Source organism: Dendropsophus ebraccatus, chromosome 9 (genome assembly GCF_027789765.1).
Source record: "Dendropsophus ebraccatus isolate aDenEbr1 chromosome 9, aDenEbr1.pat, whole genome shotgun sequence".
NCBI lineage: Eukaryota > Metazoa > Chordata > Amphibia > Anura > Hylidae > Dendropsophus > Dendropsophus ebraccatus.
In genome coordinates, this window is record NC_091462.1 from 17,695,643 (window position 1) to 17,715,794 (window position 20,152).

The window sequence follows — 20,152 nt, forward strand, 5'->3', positions numbered from 1 at the left end:
CTGGAACCTTCTAGAACAAGTCTCTGATGGAGTAAGGCTGAGAGAGTAAGGGGTAACTGGCAATCATCATTCTCTTACACTTACAAATGTTACATAATACACAGCCCATTTTAAACCCTTGCATAGCCTCTCAATGGCGGTCTGTGAAGAAAATACCTGTTAGCGACATCTTGTGGTCAAAAAGTAATACTACATCCTGCATACAGAAGTATAAAAAAATCCAGCAGCATATACCTCAGTGCCGACTGACATAAATAAGAACCCAGCAATGGCACCTGGATTCTGGGACACGGCACAAGACATTATCTGTTTTCTGCCCCATGAACAACCTCTTTAGAGGTAAACCCCATATTCAAGGTAAATCAAGAGGAAAAAAGGAATAATTAAAATATTCTTCCAGGGCGTTACGTGTTATTAGCTGTCGTGTTGAATGATTGAAACAGGAAATATTTTGAAAGAAAAAGACTTAGCTGAATATAATGAAGTGGACGCCCAGTAGCCATAGAATGAGCCAAAACAAGGGAAAAAAAACATATAAAATAATAAACTGAAACGCATGTGACTTCTTGTCTCTCTGTACCGAGATATTATCGAGGAACATGAGGCTCAGGGATAAGATCTCACTGTTTGTTTCTGTTCACCACATACAGTATCTGTGAGAGTTATAACCTTAGACCTCATGCGCACGGCCATATTAAATCTCTATATAACCCAGACAGAAAGTATTTTTGGGATATGATCCTGCACTGAGATGCCAAATGCTAATGGACTGTGCAGGCCACCATACACGTGTTTACTTGCCGACAAGTTTTCAAAAAGTTTGTTCCTTGCCAGCCGGTATATTCAAAAAGAGATCAGCAGCTAATTCATTACAAATTTTCCAACTAGACATCAGGCAGTATGACTGAACACCAAAGTATAGGTCCATGTGGTCTGGTGGTCAATGGTGGTATAAGGGTTTTTGTAGGACTAGTTATATTTTTCACTTGTCCAGTTTTATATACTCTTCATGGACAATCATGACACTTCCTACTTGGGACCTGGATCTGAAAAAATTCTGATCAGAGTCGCTCTGGCCCTGAGACTACCCAGGACAATGGAGAATGCTATGGCAATACCAAAACCAAATACTTTTTTTTTTTTTTGTGGCCCAGTTTGCAGGATTGTCTTTACAAATTCAGGAGGCAAGTGTAGTCTCAAAGGGATAGGACTGTCTTCCATCTCTTGCTTAGTCAATGGAGACTTATTTTTTTAAAGGGGTACTCTGGTGATTTTTTTTCTTTTCTTTCAAATATACTGGTGTCAGAAAGTTATTTAGATTTGCAGTTTACTTCTATTTAAAAATTTCCAGTCTTCCAGTACTTATCAGCTGCTGTATGCCCTGCAGGAAGTGGTGTATTCTTTCCAGTCTGATACGTTGCTCTCTGCTGCCACCTCTGTCCATGTCAGGAACTGTCCAGAGCAGGAGAGGTTTTCTATGGGGATTTGCTGCTGCTTTAGACAGTTCCTGACATGGACAGAGGTGGCAGCAGAGAGCAACGCGTCAGACTGGAAAGAATACACCACTTCCTGCAGGACATACAGCAGCTGATATGTACTGGAAGATTCGAGTTTTTTTTTTTTTTTAAATAGAAGTAAATTAGAAATCTATAGAACGTTCTGAAACCAGATTTTAAAGATTTTTTGCCACAGTACCCCTTTAAGAGATGGTGCAAAAAAGCACCATCACCCGCTATATGGTTTGCATTTATATGACATAAGAAGTTATTTGTGTTTCAGATAAATGATCCATCATCCATCCACCAGGCAGTCAGGAAGTGGTTGACATAAAGGGTCTATATCCCATTAAGGCACAGACCACAGGACGTAATATGTGCAATATGTCGGCTCTCCCTTATACTACAACCGGCAGACCTCCAAATGTCTTGATCTTCCAAAACAGATAAAGTGGAAGTGAAATACGCAAAGCAGAGAGAGCGAGCAGGAAGTGGTTGTGTTTGCCTGTCGCCCTGTTACAGTAGAGAATTCGTTACAATCTGTTAGAGATTCCTCTCGATTGTTTTGCCCATGTGATGATAAGCGATTTCCTCTGTCACTACTACACTGCTCACTCTGCGGACACACCGATCAGCTTTCTGGGGTAAGTGTGTCCTATAATATCATCATGGTGTATAGTATGTATGTGGGGTCCAGGATATGCAATATTAGGTGTGCCATACATATACAGCCGTGTAGTGGAGCTGAGTTTGTGAGAGCAGCAGAAGTGAGTTTTTAATGTGGCTCCGGTTGAATTCGAGTATGAGACATTTACATAGGACTGCAAGTAACCTAAATTCCGGAATCCTCCTAATTCATTATAATATTGTAGCTTATTTTGTTTACTTTACATGTTGCTATTATGTTAGCTATTACATTTGCCATGCATCCTCATTGTGTGGAGATACACTTGCAGTCCTATGTAACGTTACAGATCATGATGTGATGTGTCAATTAATAAACTCGGCTCGGTTACATTTGACAAGTCATGCTATGGACTGTATGTCATGAGTCGGCGATATTGTGTAACGTTCCTCATCTATATACTTCCTGGATGAGTAATCGGCAATTTTACGTTTGCTTCATTTGCTCCTTTATTTCTGCTCTGATGATCTTGAATATTAGCGACTTGTCTCTAGGTTCAGCTTTCTACATTATTAATACCAGACGTTAATCATTAGTTATCTAGACCAGTATATAGTACAGGGGTCCGACACCTGCCCCTGATGCTGTGCAGTGGGCCAGAGCCCCTCATACACCAGGTCCAGACCTCAAATGTGCAAACACCTGCCAATGTCTCATTGGATCCCTGGTAGAGATGAGAGTAACTTGAGCATGCTGAACCCAGGTGTGGCTGAAGAAGTTGGATGTAGCCCTAGGCAGTCCTGGAAACCTAGATACAACCTATGGGCTATGGCTGCAACTCATGGGCTATGGCTGTATCTATGTTCTCCAGGACTCCCTAGGGCTGCATCCAACTTCTTCCCCCACAGCTACACAGACAGATCTGAGCATGCTCAAGTTGCGCTCATCTTTAATTTCTAGTAAAAGATCCCTATAGCCTTCTAGAGCCTTTTATTTTAAGAAGGTTCCTCTTGGATCTGGGGCTTACTAGGGGCCACCTGCAAGAATGACCAACCTACACGTCTACTAAAAATTACATTCAATTCTTTGCTGTGTTTATTGCATATACAAGGCACATCAACAATAAGACGTATTATTTAAAAGTGAGCAACCCATGAACCCATAGACTCCATAAGGCCCATAGACTCCATAGGACCCATAGATCCCATAATACCCATAGATTCCATAGGACCCATAGACCTCATAAGACCTATAGACTCCTTTCGACCCTATAAGACCCATAGACTCCATAGGACCCATAGACCCCATAAAGACCCATAGACTCCATACGACCCATAGACTCCTTATGACCCATAGACCCCATACGACCCATAGGACTCATAGACCCCATAAGACACATAGATCCCATAGGACTCATAGACCACATAAGACCTATAAACCTCATAGGACTCATAGACCCCATAAGACCCATAGACTCCATAGGACCCATAGACCCTATAAAGACCCATAGACTCCATACGACCCATAGACTCCTTAAGACCCATAGGCCCCATACGACCCATAAGACCCATAGACCCCATAGGACTCATAGACCCCATAAGACACATAGATCCCATAGGACTCATAGACCACATAAGACCTATAAACCTCAAAGGACTCATAGACCCCATAAGACTCATAGATCCCATAGGACTCATAGACTACATAAGACCCATAGGCCCTATAGGACCCACAGTGGTTGGCTCACTTCTCAATGGGGTTGTTTTCTGGAGCTGGAGCTTTGGGGACTATGTTTCTGTCAGACTTTGGTCCCCCAGAAGATTTTCTTGTTGCCCAGTTGAACCCTGCTTGGCCCTTGTTTTATGTCCAACCTGTAACTATATTTTGCGCAATGTTGTTGCGATATATCTCCACACATGACATAGTTGTGATCTTCATGCTATAGTGCAAAATGGTCATCATCGTGTGAGTGATAAACTTGCTTTTCAAAGAGCCACAGACTTTATGGATGGAGTGGTGGAGCGCATGTTCCACCAAAACTCCTAGCAGTGGCATGACCTCTGTTTTGGTGTTCTTAGAGCTTCTATGTCAGTGGCGTCAAACTCACGGCCCTCTACATTTTCCATCAAGCCTTGCTTTGGCTGTCCAGACATGATGGGAATTGTATTTTTACAACAGCTGGAGGACCACCAGTTTAGTTCTATGTTATGCCCCTCACCTTCAGGTCCTGCACCAGGATAACACACCGCATTAAGCTTTGCCTCCTCTGTTCCTTTGTCACCTTCACGAATGATTCGTCGACTATAATTTTTATAATTCGTTTTTCAGAATTTATAGACCATTTGGATATTTTAGCAAGAAGCTGTAAGATACCATCCTGGAGCCTCCGAGTCCTATGGGCCCCCCAGTCCAGGTCCTGGACCAGTGGGAAGTATATGAAGACGGGTCTGGAAGAAAATTTTATGTGAATATCATCAGCAAGGAAAGATCCTGGAAGCCTCCGAGGTCAACGCCACTGAGGGCTGACGCCAAGGTACGGGGGTGATAATATGTTTGCCTAAAAGGAATAAAGTATACAAAAATTGCTTCCCTTTCATGCCAAGAAAGTGACATGCAATGAGTATATAGTATATGGTATTACATTCCTATTTAAAAGCATATAAAAGCTATAGAATTGCTTAAAATGTTTTTTCTCAGAACTAAAATATTTAAAGGGGTATTCTGCTCATACATAACTTTTGATATGTTACTGCCCATGGTGAGACTAACAATTCCTTCCATACTTGTTATTATCTATTCAGTCTCCTTTCCCCAGTTTTCAGCTGCTGCTTTCTACCGAAGACACAAAAAACTGTGTGTGAGCTTTTCTCTCCACCTCCCCCTCCTCTTCCTCCCTCCCTTTTGAGACGGCGGATGTAAACAACTCCCTGGCAGGATTTATCTACAACATTGTAGGTTCTTTGTAATACTGGGAGGGTTAATCTGAGGTCAAGTTGCTGATGAACTCACTGTGATTAATCCTCCTGGCATTATAAAGTTACAGATAGGGACTTGTTTACATCAGTCGTCTCAGAAGGGAGGGGGGAGAGGCGGAGAGGAAAGCTCAAACACAACTATTTGCACTTCACAGTGAATGCAGTCTCAGATTATTGAAAAACATGTATTGGACCACTTGGAGGTAAAAAACGGAAGCTGGGGGATTTGAACGCTTATCGAATATTTATTGAATATTCGGCGAACTATTCGATAATATTCAATAGATCGAATACCCTACAGTATTCGCTCATCACTAGCTCCCATATTTATATATACAGAGTGATCATTGCATTTCCTAGTAATATGTAAGAAATGTTAAAGAAACTAAAAAAACTTTTAATTATATATATATATATATATATATATATATATATATATATTTATTTACAGTGTCATATTTACAGTGTTCGTTATCATTCTGCGCATGAAAAAAAATTATAAAAATCAGTAAATATTCTCATTGATTATATACATGAACATGTTCTGTAAATAATTCCATATGGTAGTTGGCAGCGGTGCATTCTGGGCTGGCGGTCTGCTTGGCATCTGGGCTTGGTGACCCTCAGTGATAGGTTCTGTACTGCACGCTGAGCGCTACAACAGAGACACTTATTATAAGTAATTCAGGAAGGAAATTTACAAAGTTCACTCATGCGTGTAAGGAAGTGTGTGCAGCAGGGTACGCTGGGTGTAATGGCATTGTTACCAGCACAGATGTAAATGGGCCTGGTTGGGGGTCATGGGTGTTATTACACCAACCCTTATATCTTGTCTTGTCTCCCACTGTGATATCATGATTCTTGTGCTGGCTATTAGTGATGAGTGAATAGTGAGATATTCGAATATTCGATATTCGTACGAATATCCCGTGAATATTCGAATATTCTATTGAATATTCGATCCCATTAAAGTCTATGGGAACAAGTATTCGAATAGGGAAGAACATCTATTTGACCATTTGGAGGGTGAAACTGGAAGCTGGGGGATTTGAACGCTTATCGAATATTTATCGAATATTCGCGGGATATTCATACGAATATCAAATATGCGAATATCTCACTATTCGAATATCTATTCGATCGAACAGTACTGCTCATCACTACTGGCTATCTACTCTTATGTATCTACAAATTGGACAAATCGATCAGAAATCCACAACGGGGTTGGGGGGTGAGGTGAGTGGAGGATGGTGCCCCCGACTCAAGACAGCTCTCCAACAGCAGCCGCAATACAGACACTGAGAGGGAGATTTATCAAACATGGTGTAAAGCGAGACTGGCTCAGTTGCCCCTAGCAACCAATCAGATTCCACCTTTCATTTTCCAAAGAGTCTGTGAGTAATGAAAAGTTGAATCTGATTGGTTGCTAGGGGCAACTGAGCTAGTTTCACTTTACACCATGTTTGATAAATCTCACCCAATGAGTACAGGGAGACAAGGACAGAATATAAGAAAATGGGGTGGGGCTTAGCTACTGCTATGGGCAGGAGAGATAAGGAGAGATCCCGGGCTATGTGCTTGCAATCTCTGAAACTATAATCCCCTCAGTCCCTAAAAGCTTAAGCAAAGCTTCCCTCTCATCTGTGGCCAGCAGTCTCTTGTGTCCTTAGTACTATATTAACACAGCACTACCTTCTGAATGTAATACTACTCCCCGCTCCCTTTATTTTGTCATCATCATCAGCAGCAGTTCAGTGCTTGGTGTAACCCCTTCCTCCTCCTGTTTCTTTAAAGCAAATGTACCATCAGGTACATTCGCTTTCACATGACCCACGGATAGATTAGCGCCGACGCAGGGAAGCTGGTACCGGGCCAGGGGTGAAGCACTGGAGGAGGGCTGGGCTGCCCCCAGTGAGAGGAATCCCCTGCCCCTCTATGACGCGGCTCCATTGATTCTAACGGAGCCGCGTCATAGAGGCGCGGGGAATTTCCTCCCACTGGAAGAGGGCCGGCTGTGGGGGGGCTGCCTGGGTGATGGCTGATTGTCCGGGCAGCCCATAGCATACAGCAGCGGTCTTCTGCAGCCCCTCTTATCCCACGGAGCGGCGGGAGCAGATCGCTGCTATATAAGTCGTTTGTCTTTCAACATGTTGAAAGACAAAGACTTCAATCAGCCGATATATACGATGTCAGCTGATCGTTGCCTACTATTCCACGGGACGAATATGGACGATAATCGTTCCGTGGTATAGGGCCTAAAGCGAATGTACCTGATGGTACATTTGCTTTAATTAAAAGGCACTCGGTCATCTGCAAAATACCGGCTAAAATTAAGTTACTAGTAGATTATACATGAGTAAAGCATAGAACGCTGATTCTACATCTGCAATTGCTCTTGTATTCCTTTGCTATAAGTCACAAATGAAGGAGTCTATGTCGTCCTGCAGGAAGTGGTGTTTTCTTTCCAGTCTGACACAGAGCTCTCTGCTGCCACCTCTGTCCATGTCAGGAACTTTCCAGAGCAGGAGAGTTTTTCTATAGGGATATGCTCCTGCCCTGGACAGTTCCTGACATGGACAGAAGTGGCAGCAGAGGGCACTATGTCAGACAAGAAAGACTACCCCACTTCCTGCAGGGCATACAGCAGCTGATAAACACTAGAAAGGTTGAGCTTTTTAAATAGAAGTAAATTATAAATCTATATAACTTGCTGACACCAGTTGAAAACTTTTTTCCCCCTTTAGATAACCCCTTTAATAATCCCCATCTTCCTCCACATGTCATTTATACCAGTACACTTTAACCAGCACTAGCATAGCAGTGAGGAGTAGGTGCTGTGCTATAATCGACCATAAAACTAAATGAAGGGGTCCTTGTGTTTTTTAGTGGGCCCCCCCCCCCCCCCCCCCAGGGGTTCACTAGGGCTCAGTAATAGCAGTGAGAGTACTAAAAATCCCTTGGGCACTAGTCTAACATAACTGTGGTGGTTTTTTACAAATCTTATGAAACAACAGGTTTGCTCTATATTCTCTGCACTCTTCTCGAGATTAATACATTACCATATTTCCTCTATGCCCTAACACAGTGGTTTCCTCCCCCATGGCTCTGCTGCTACTGCAAAACTAGCCGAGCCGACCCTGACAGACGCAGACAGCAATAAGCCGCTCTCATATCTAGCAAATCCTACAGGTCAAATTAAACAAAAAATTATATTAATAAATAAATAAATGAGAGTCTTGCATTAAAGGAGAAGTCCAGCGAAAATTTTTGTTTAAGTATTGTATTGCCCCCCAAAAGTTATACAAATCCCCAATATACACTTATTACGGGAAATGCTTATAAAGTACTTTTTCCCTGAACTTACTACTGCATCAATGATTCACTTCCTAGATAACATGGTGATGTCACTTCCTGGATAACATGGTGATGTCACTTCCTGGATAACATGGTGATGTCACTTCCTGGATACCATGGTGATGTCACAACCCGACTCCCAGAGCTGTGTGGGCTGTGGCTGCTGGAGAGGATGATGGCAGAGGAGGGACAGGAGACAGAGGACAGGGACAGAGGAGAGGAGCATCCCCCTGCCATCATCCTCTCCAGCAGCCAGTCGTGACATCACCATGTTATCCAGGAAGTGACATCACCATGTTATCCAGGAAGTGACAACACCATGTTATCCAGGAAGTGAAGCCTTGATGCAGTAGTAATTGCAGGGAAAAAAGCACTTTATAAGCATTGCCCGTAATAAGTGTATATTGGGGGATTTGTATAACTTTTGGGGGGCAATACAATACTTTAATAAAGATTTTCGCCGGACTTCTCCTTTAATGTTCTCACTCTTTAGTAATAAAAGAAACAAGACGAGACGAGACAAAGGAACAGTGACAGAAAGTGAAACATTGTATCCAGCAGGGGAAATATAAAGGTAATTGTGGTGAGAAAAGGAACGTGACAAAAAGTGAAACTCTGTATGCAGTGAAGCAGACATAAGAGTAACTCCACCTAAAACCTCAAAATTGAGTCTTGCTAAAATGTGATGATTATGACACCGGCCATTGCTTTACTGTAAGGCCTTGTAAGACAGAGACAGACAGAGGAGAAGACAAACTGTGGCCCTCTACCTTTAGGGCTTTAGGTTTGACACCTGTGTTGTAAGGTGTGAGGTGCAGCCTCCATGGATGGGACTTGTTTCTCCAGCACATCCTACACTGATGCACATCCTATTAGTAATGAGCGAATACTGTTAGATCGAATACATATTCGATCGAATAGTAAGGTATTCGATCTATCGAATATTATCGAATAGTTCGTCGAATATTCAAAAAATATTCGATAAGCGTTCAGATCTCCCAGCTTCCGGTTTTTACCTCCAAGTGGTCGAATAGATGTTTTTCAATAATCGAATACTTGTTCCCATTGACTTTAATGGGATTGAATATTCGATTGAATATTCAAATATTCGGGAGATATTCGTACGAGTATCGAATATTCGAATATTTCACCATTCGCTCATCACTACATCCTATTAGTGATCTGACTGTGATCCTAGAAATCTGGAGTATAAGTCCCAACCATGATATCATTGAAGCATGTGGGGAGCCAGGAGGATAACAAGCAAGGAACTGTACAGGCTCCCATAATCTCCCCCCATACACATACTCACATAACTTGAAGGAGGATCGACATTGACCATATGCACACTCGCATCCCCCGCCCCCCCCAGTGACAGGAGAAGCGGGCTCTGCCATCCTCCACTAGCGCACCAAACCCAGCCTTGTTGGTGCGCTAGTGGCGGATGGCAGAGCCCGATTCTCCTGTACCTGGGGGGGGGGTCTGCGAGTGTGCATATGGTTGATGGTACCAGTGGTAGTGCCTGCTCCTCATGTCACTGTTCGACATTATGGGGGTTCTAGGCGGGACGTAAAGACAGTGGAAGAAACTAGTGCTCCTCTTGTAACTGTCCAGCAGGGAGGGAGGGTGTCGGGGGTGCCCGTACCATGGAGACAGACCATGTGTTTTGCCAATGCAGGCCCCATAGTGGCTGTTTGGTCTGCCTCCATGGTAGCTACGCCACTGTGGGGAGCAAAGACTAGCCAATCCCACAGAATAGCTAAGAGAGTACAAATGAATGACTATGACTATGATATGACTATGACTATGATACAAAGTTGTCAAAGCCCTCAGAAATAAAGATAAGAAAACTACACCTTCAGAATCCAATAACTCTCCGCATCTGCAAAATCTTCCATTTCAAGTGTGCCAGGTTTGTATTCGGCGGTACACTAATTGTTGTGAAAAAGCAGCCTACAAATGGTTTGTGTCACTTTTGCCATTAAAACAGACAATCTGTAATTATAAAAGTCATTAAAAAATTGTTAGCAAAGTATGTTTTTTAAAAAAGCTGTTAGTCCACATTCACACATCTGTAGTCCTCCAACCCCGCAAACCCACATTTATGGACAGCACTACAGATATGCTCATTCATGGATCCTGACCCCAATACACATCTGTGACTTAAAAGTGTTATACAGGGGTTTGGGAAATCTACAAAAATGATATTCATGGGTTTAGGGCTATTAGTGAAGTTTTGGCTTAGACTAAGGTCTTTGTTGAAGTCCAACGAATCTGCCTGTCACATGTGCCACCAACCTATACATTGTGTAGACCACCTAAACAAAGTAAGGTTACGTGGTGGCCATTACAAAGGATATAGGGATAGGAGTTGCCCATTGGGGCGGCCATATTTTTTCATTTGCAGAAATAAGTGGGTGACCACACATAGTTATAGCAATTCCATCAGAGAGAAGACTGCTTCCTGATGACGTCTCCTTGAAATAACCCATACACAAGTCATTTAGTAGTGATATATACCTCGATCGAGCAGTAACTGCAAATGGAATTATTGCATTAAAGAGCAATTCTGTGACTAGTGACATGGCCATAGTGACCCTGGAGGTCTGGAGCATTGTCCTGGAGAAATTTCTGTCTAATCAAAAAATCAGGGATCATTTTATCTCTACCCCACCACCACAACTACCACCACCGCCACCACCACCACCACCACCACCACACAACCATCTCTCTATACAACTGTCAGAAAAAATTAGTGAGGATAAATTATTATAATAAAAGTACCTGAGTATGATAGGATAGTGATCCTCTAGTTGAGCGGGATACCCGTGTGGAAAAGAGTCCATACACTGGTGCTGCAATCCAATCTGCTGTTTATTTTAAACAATACACTCGGTACACTTCAGCTCACAGGCTGATCCACACACCCAAGCGTCCACCTGGTGTCCTGCGGACGTTTCGGAGGATAGGCTCCTCCTTCCTCACGCGCATGAGGAAGGAGGAGCCTATCCTCCGAAACGTCCGCAGGACACCAGGTGGACGCTTGGGTGTGTGGATCAGCCTGTGAGCTGAAGTGTACCGAGTGTATTGTTTAAAATAAACAGCAGATTGGATTGCAGCACCAGTGTATGGACTCTTTTCCACACGGGTATCCCGCTCAACTAGAGGATCACTATCCTATCATACTCAGGTACTTTTATTATAATAATTTATCCTCACTAATTTTTTCTGACAGTTGCATTGGAGGGTCAGTGGAGACCCATTAGTGAGTTATTTAGCCTGGAGGCTTTCTGTGCTATAATTTTCTATCTCGTATACATCTCTCTATACAATATATGTACAGTGGTTTTGGTAAGTATTGGTATGAAAAACTGCAATTATTTGATTGCCATTATTTAATCTAATATCTTTTATCTTAAGGCACCACCTCAACCCCCTCAAGAGAAGCCATCGACACAACATGGTGCAGGTGCTGTACAGATGAGGATCAAAAGTTCCAGCTTACAACATGATCGACTGAGTCAGAGTAAATCCATGGTCCTTGAGCCTGCAGAAGCGACAAAGCCGGTAAGAGACCGAGTCACGCTGTTATTGATATACTCCTATATCTTGAGTTTGTAAAAAAAAAAGTTGTACCATAGAAGCTGCACCAAATGTTTTTGGGTCTCTACAGTTCAATAAACTAAATATTTTGGACCCACCGGAAAAAGACACGGTTTGAGTGCCTGTCCTACTGCTGGACTGACCATATATGTGTCACCTGCATTATGGAGGAAAAAGACTTAAGTTAGTGCCGCCATAGTTAAAGTGGGTTGGGGGGGGGGGGGGGGGGGGGGGGCAAGCTTGGTGAACAGCCAGGGGCCCATAGTAAAGTTAATCCGCCCCTGTATGTGACACCATGTGGAGATGCCTGTAGAGGTCTACTGTATAAAGATCCTTGAGTTTCCTTCTCAGTCTTTTACTAGAGAAATATTCTCACGGTCCCAAAGTTTTTCTCCTGCTAAGGGGTTTCTGTTAGGCACCATGGGGGAGATTTATCAAACATGGTGTAAAGTGAAACTGGCTCAGTTCCAGCAACCAATCAGATTCCACCTTCCATTTTCTAAAGAGTCTGTGAGGAATGAAAAGTGTAATCTGATTGGTTGTTAGGGGCAACTGGGCCAGTTTTACTTTACACCAGTTTGATAAATCTCCCCCCATATGTCTCCCAGCGGTATTTCCACAGACATTCTACAATGCCCAACCTGAACAGCCTGAACAGATCCTGGAATACAGCAAAGCCCAATGTCCAACTGATCCTTGCTGACTAAGGCTATGTTCACACTACGTAAAAAACACAGCCGTATTTGCGCAAACAACTGCAGTTATCATGAAATACAGCTGTGTTTTTTTACGTAGTGTAAACCCAGCCTAACACTAATTTTGTCATCTTGACCACAGAGGATGCTTTACGGTATTTTGAACCTCATGGACTGGACTGGTATTCCTGGGTTAATGGCAGTATTTACTGGGCTGACAACCCATGTTCTCAGCTTTGAAAGAGTATTGGTTGACTGAGCATTTGCCTCCCACTTCTTGGAGCATTTAATCCTTGTGGGGGTGTCTAACTAGTGCAAGGCCTTGCCACAAAATGACTACTAGTTGGCAGCAGAGTATACGATTCCGGACAGTCGTGTAGTGCCAGGAGTCCACGCAGTGGGACACTGCGCTACCTCTGTATGTCCTTGATATCATACAAAGCATGCAACATAACATGCTCTATTACAACAGTATTCCCCATATGTCATCTCTAAGAGCACCATACGGCAGCAAAGTCCCACAGTACCCTGCACCACCACACACGAGGCCTCAGGGAACACTTTCACAGGATTTCACGTTAAAAGAATTTGTGAACCATAAAGTACATTAAACACCACCATCCAATATCATCAAATAATAATATTTAATTGACGCTAACAGACTAGGAGTTCCCATATTATTGGTGGGCGATCTCTTCCATCTCGACAACATTAGTCGGCCAGGACAAATACCTTTTCGGAAAATTTTTAAAAAAATTGGAAAAAAAAAAGTTGAAAAGTTAAGTATATTTAATGAAGCCCAACATATTTTATTGCCTGTGTTTAACAAAAGGCACCCGGCTGCAGTTGTTTTTTTTGACAAGCATGAAAACATCACAGCGTGAGACTGCAAAAGGAATTATGTCGAGAAATTACAAGTGATCCATTTCGCAATGAATTATCCACCTCAATAGCCTGCAGAACTCAGCTACCAATTAACACCTACTTTATTACATGTTGGGATATACTTAATAACTTTCATGTGTTTCTGCACTATTACCTTGACGGATGCCTCTTGTACAATTAGGCATAATTGGCATATCAATATGCAAAAGTTAAAAAGATTAACCCTCTTAAAACTAATGAGCATTTCTGTATCCAGCTGCTAAATGAGACAAAATTAGCATTTTTCACTTTTGGATAGGATTTTATCATGCAGTTTTTCATTGTTGACATTACCTTGTTATATAAGTTCAATATTTTTTATTTATTTAAAAAAAAAAATGGGTTTAATATTTGGGACAATTAGCGGCAAATTAGTTTTTGGTTTCAAATTAAAAAAAAAAAAAAAAGTTTGGGGAAAAAAGAAAAAAGTTGTGTATTGACCCGCGGTACCTGCGACATTAGGGGAGATGGGACCGCGGTGGAGTCCTGCCAGTTGCATTGGAAGAGCCGAATGTTCTATTAGAAGAAGGAACTTGACGTGTTATTGCCGTATCGGATGGCAGATGTAATGCATGCGCTGTTTAATTATTTTTGGCAAATGCGCAGTGTATTTTTTGCTATCGGAATAGTCTGAGGTGGATTGCAGCAACAAGCATTAATATGATAGCATGCTGGTTCCTAGCATAGATCAAGGATTGATGGGCGGCTGCTCGGGTTTTAGGAGAACCCCCTGGTGTTGGCAGAGCTGTCACAGCGATTACTGAGAACGGGGCGAGGACAGTTTATGGCCTTCAACAGTATGGCAGAAATGTCATATAGTAATTCTAAATGAGTATTAGGATTGCCGTCATAATTATTTATAAGAGCAATTCTCTGCATTGCGGCATGGAAGAGATACATGGCGAAACAGGGTTTATCTACATAAAGCGCATTCACACATATTTGTAACAGATTTTTTTTTTTTTTTTTGCGAAATATAGACGTAGCCTGTACATTTTAGGAGTGATATAAAGTAGTCTGGGGTATATTCAGAGTTAAGCAAAATAAAACATTTTTCAAATCAACTGGTGTCAGAAAGTGCCTTGTGATATACTTCTATTAAAAAATTTAAAAAAAGTCTTCCATTACTTATCAGCTGCTATATGTCCTGCAGGAAGTGTTGTATTCTTTCCAGGCTGACACGGTGTTCTCTGCTGCCACCTCTGTCCATGTCAGGGACTGCCCAGAGCAGTAGCAAATCCCCATAGAAAACCTCTTCTGCTTTGGACAGTTCCTGACATGGACAGAGAATACACCATTTACTACAGGACATACAGCAGCTGATAAGTACTGGACGACTTGAGATTTTTTTTTTTTTATAGAAGTAAATTACAAATCTCTGGCACTTTCTGGCACCAGTTGAGTTGAAAGAAATTTTTGCTGAACTACCCATTTAAAGAAGCACACAGAGAATGGTGTATTTGTTGCAGCATAGGAAATGATAAGGGAATAATATATCCTGTACATATCTGCTTCCCTGATGTGGCCAGTATGGGATTTCAGCCATGTTGATCTATATTTGCCTTTTGAAATGATTTTCTAATGCTGCCTACATCTCCCGTAAAGCCTCTGGCGATAAAAAGTGAGAGGGGGCAGAGTCTTATCACTGCAGATCACCCACACAAACATACAAATGTTGTCCTTGGTGGGATTTGCCCCCCCCCCCCCCAGCGCTGCAAGTGCTAACCGCTGAGCTACTCTGTTGTCCATACTGCAGTAAAATAATGGTAAAATAGCGGCCCCATGTGACTTCCTTCTTCAGCGTATCTAAGGTGCGCTGTGAGTGGGTGAAGAGTGCAGTAGAAGAAGCAAAGAGAGAGATGATAGGACAGAAGAAGAGAAAAGATTCCTATAGGTCCACAGATCCATGTGACACACAAATAAACAATAACCCTTTACATACTTCAGCTGTGCAGCATCTCAGTACATATACCTAATACAGTGACATCTAGTGGCGAAATTTTATCATTACCTTCATCCCCACATGTATACAATAAGTACAGGCTTTTACAAAGGATGTAACCAATAGCAACACCCGTGGTGGTACACCAAATAACCACAATATAGTCTAAGCATGCAGGTAGAATTAGGAAGAGAATGGTCTGGGAGGTGGTAGGACAGATAGGTGATGATCATCCTGCAGTTCATGGTCAGTCAGCTGACCCAGGACAGACACTGTACTGGATATGGGTATGTTCACACTGAGCAATAGGCAAGGAGTTTCAAGTTGAATTCACGCTTAATTTTACACGTATTCCACTTGAAATTCCGCCCGTAAAATATGACCAAATCAATGTCCCATTGTGTTCAATGGGATTCTCGCTTTTTTGTTCACACGTCGGAATTTACGCATGGAATGTTCCACTGCGAATCCGCTTTCCACCCAAAGAATTGACAAGTCAGATTTTCCTAGAGAAATCACATAGAAGTCATTGGGGCTTTGAATTTCTGCTTTCAGCTCATTCCTTGCCTATTCCTTAGTGTATTGTGATCATACCCTTCCTCTAACTCATAACACACTGCGATTTTCTGTGGGTCAAGCAGGTGATCACATGACCCAGTTACAGTAATGACATGGAGGCAGCTCTGCTGCAATTAAACAAATGGCGCTGTAGGACTATTGATAGTCAGTGGGCATGATATGGGCATGAAAACCTGGAGAGCTTTTTTAAATCTGGTAGTGGGGGTCATGGTAGGCTGTCAACTTTGACAGATGCATCTAAACGCCTAATTAGCGGGCACGACAAACTAATTGCTGCGGGATCACGGCGGTTCAGAGCGGGGTCGCCGCTCGGCCCCCCTCTGAACTCCCCTAGCTGCGCCATGTAGTACAGTAACGTCATGGGTCATCTAGGGGCTAAACCAAGAAACCACTGTATATATAATTATATATATATATATATATATATATATATATATATATATATATATATATATATATCAAAGATTAGGTATAACTTGTCAATTATTGGTTGAGATCTATGATCCCCCAACCCTTTAATCCTAACACATTGTGGGGCAGAGGTAGACCCTCACTATAGTACAGCAGCCTCTGCACAGTGAGTGGTGATTACTATCACTATGTACTAGGGCCACTAGCAGACCGAGCCATGATAACAATCACTGCTCACTGTCGAGAGGCTGCTGCGCTGTGCTATAACATTGGTGGCAGCAGAGAGGCCCGTGTCGACGTTTGCAATTAAAGGGGTACTCCAGCGGGGGGGGGGCACTTTTTTGCTGGGATCCCCCCTCCTTCACTGACTGGCTGAGAGGACCTGAGACGTCACGTCTCGGGCCCGCGTCAGACACCAGGAAGTGGCCGGAAACCGGGCACCGGAGCGCCGCGATTCGGGACCCGCCGCTGGAACCGGGGAGGTGAGTGGACGTCTTTTCCCTCAGCCACCTCCTCCCCAGTTCCAGCGGCGGGTCCCGCATCGCGGCGCTCCGGTGCCCGGTTTCCGGCCACTTCCTGGTGTCTGACGCGGGCCCGAGACGTGACGTCTCAGGTCCGCTCAGCCAGTCAGTGAAGGAGGCAGGATCCGTTTCAAGTCGGCTCAGATCCCACCTCTGTCACTGACTGGCTGAGCGGACCTGAGATGTATCGTCTCGGGCCGGCGTCAGACACCAGGAAGCAGCCGGGCACCGGGCACCAGCTGGAACCGGGGAGGTGAGTGGACGTCTTTTCCCTCAGCAGGTCCCAGCAAAAAAGTGCCCCCCCCCCCGCTGGAGTACCCCTTTAAACTCCATTCACTTCAATAGAACCGAGTTGCAAAACCTGCACCCAAACTGGAGTTGTGCTGTTTCTGGAAGAAAGTGGCCATGTTCCTCCAGACTGTCAATATTTGTTTATTCACAACTGGGAACTGTGTCAAAGTTGTTATGTCAAAAAGCTGATGTCTAGTTTCAGCTGATCCTCGGCAGCGATATGATCAGTGACTGATGCCCTGGAAACCCCTTTTAATTCAACAATTTACCAGTCTCGTCTGAACATCCCAAAATTTTTGTCTTGGTGGAGAATGTTTTTGTTGTCCGCAAATGATTGCATCCTCATCTGACGAAGTTATATTCCAACCACACTCCCCGTCCTTCCAAGTTTACTTCCTAAAACTTCAGTCTGTGTGTAAATGGGAAATTACTCAAATGTAGTCATAGTCCAAAGAGCAAACCAAATATTACAAACTGTGATTTGTTCCGAACTTTGCAAAAACTTTTGTTAAGTTTGAAATAAGTTTTTTTAAAATTGCAGCCGCATTATTTCTTTAAAAAAATAAATAAAAATGGTATGTTCACTCCCCCTCCCCCAGGGTCCTCCTCCAGGTCTCTGGTGTCCCCCGCTGATGGTAGCCACCTCTTGGCTTCTGGCCTGGGAAAACCATAGACACTTTGTAAGGTGTCTTATTTTCCTTTTACATCTGCTGAAGCTTCCTTGTATAGACTATGACTCGCCATGTACTTGGAAGAGTTTACTCAGTCAATAGCCATTCCTCCAAAGTCCGCCATACACATGTGCTCTGGGCTCGGCCAAGGGGACTTGTGTTTTCAATGGGGAAAGTTATCAAGTCGCAGCCAGACCACTTGGACATCGGCTTATCTTATTAAATTATATCAAGTGTATCAAAAACAGCAACATTTTCTATACCAGGACACAGGATATATTCACATATGGCACCAATGCTATGTATAAAAATCTTATAGGTAACAGACATGTACATGGTTGTTGTGGATCAGCTATCAGATGCTGAAATTTACATCAATCTCCCACAATGTTAAAGACAGAATTATGGTAAATAATCTTCCTGTAGTCATGGAAACTACAAGCAGGCAACAGCTGTCACTGACTGAAATGGGACAGCGCCTCGGCCAGTTATTGGCTGAGCAGGCTGTTACTCTCTGTCCCGTATCATTTCGGTGATTGGATGAGCAGACTGTCACTTTATATCCCGTATCAGTCGGTGATTGGCTGAGCAGGCTGTCACTCTCTGTCCCGTATCAGTCAGTGATTGGCTGAGCAGGCTGTCACTCTCTGTCCCGTACCAGTCAGTAATCGGCCGAGCAGGCTGTGACTCTCTCTCCCGTATCAGTCAGTAATTGGCTGACCGGGCTTTTGGTGGCTGTGGGGGACACCCGAGACCGGAGAAGGAGGACACTGGGGGAGTGAAGACAGGTAAGTGAAATTTGTGAACCGTACTAAAACAGCCAAACGCCTGCAACCCTTTAGATGTTTTAGTGCAGTTCATATAAGGTTCGGTTGAGACAAACTTGCTGTTCCAACCAGACAAGTCACCAATATATACATGCTACAAATACTCTAATCATAATGAGAACCAAGTCTAAAGGTGCCTATATATCTTCCATAACTGTCTGTCAAATGATCATTCAGCCAGACCTGATTACCATTCACTTGAATGGGAGCTGAACTGCTTCTGGATAGTGTTGAGTGGACCTGACAGACTGTTCGGGTCCGGCAACTTTCTCCAAACCTGAACACTTGGCATTTGACTCCTGGCGGCTGGTAAAGTTGGATGCCACCCTAGTGCTGCCAGTAAAACATGGATACAGCCTATGGCTACGTCCATTTTTTTCAGGTCTCCTAAGGGCAGCATCTAACTTCTCCAGACGCTGGGAGAATGTTGCCGAACCTGAACAGTTCGGCATGTCCGCTGTACACTGGCCAGAAGCAGTTGTCACCATTCACTGTCTAGTGGTAGCGATGTGTAACTGCAGCTCAACTCCCATTCAAGTGAATGGTAACCAGGTCTAGCTACTACACTGAAAGGAGCCAACTGCTGCCCACCCGTTCACTGTATAGTACAGAAGCCAAAGAGCTAATCCCTGGCATGACCTATCCAGTGGGCAGCTTATCACTGTTTTGCCCGGGAAACCGCTTTTACCAGTCTCGGTGGAGAATGTTTCTGTAGTCAGGAGACAACTGTATTCTGATCTGACAACTAGAAGTCAGCCACCAACCACATTCCCCGTCCTTCCTTACGTAGTTTGGAGGCCAGGCTCATCGGCCGCAGTATCCAAGGTAAATTTGCCGACAGAATCATACATGGCATACATCTGTTCCGTTTTAATAAGCAATCTGACACGGTGTCTAGTGAGTGCTCTTCCCATCACAAATATTTCTTCGATTCTTTTTGCCCTCTTTATGATGAATTATAAAGAAGACTATAATAGTAATTTTATGCTAAACAAAAGCATAATTAAGCACTTAATATGAAAACCTAGTTACACCACGCAATTATAAAAGTAACGCTATCTGCCCACAGAAAGGAGATAAATGGGACAAGGCTAGCATCGCTGATGTTATCGCAAATTATTTTTTGTCAAATTTATTTTTAATACTCCCTGTTAAACGTTTTGTATCCCCAGTCTGCAATAAAAAATATTAAATACGTTCCTTAATCTGCTCTATATTGGTATTGTTTTATGGATCAC

General features: G+C 43.2%; 1 protein-coding gene across 1 annotated transcript in view; it reads left to right on the forward strand.

Annotated features, from left to right (window-relative positions):
* The first annotated feature begins 1,927 nt into the window (after nt 1-1,927).
* Nucleotides 1,928-20,152, forward strand: part of ARHGAP15 (Rho GTPase activating protein 15) — a 454,227-nt gene continuing 436,002 nt past the window's right edge. Inside the window, exons 1-3 of the mRNA XM_069985075.1 lie at nt 1,928-2,140; nt 4,450-4,654; nt 11,871-12,017. Coding sequence (XP_069841176.1) covers nt 4,517-4,654; nt 11,871-12,017 — 285 coding nt within the window. The 5' untranslated portion in view covers nt 1,928-2,140; nt 4,450-4,516. The remainder of the gene's footprint in view (nt 2,141-4,449; nt 4,655-11,870; nt 12,018-20,152) is intronic.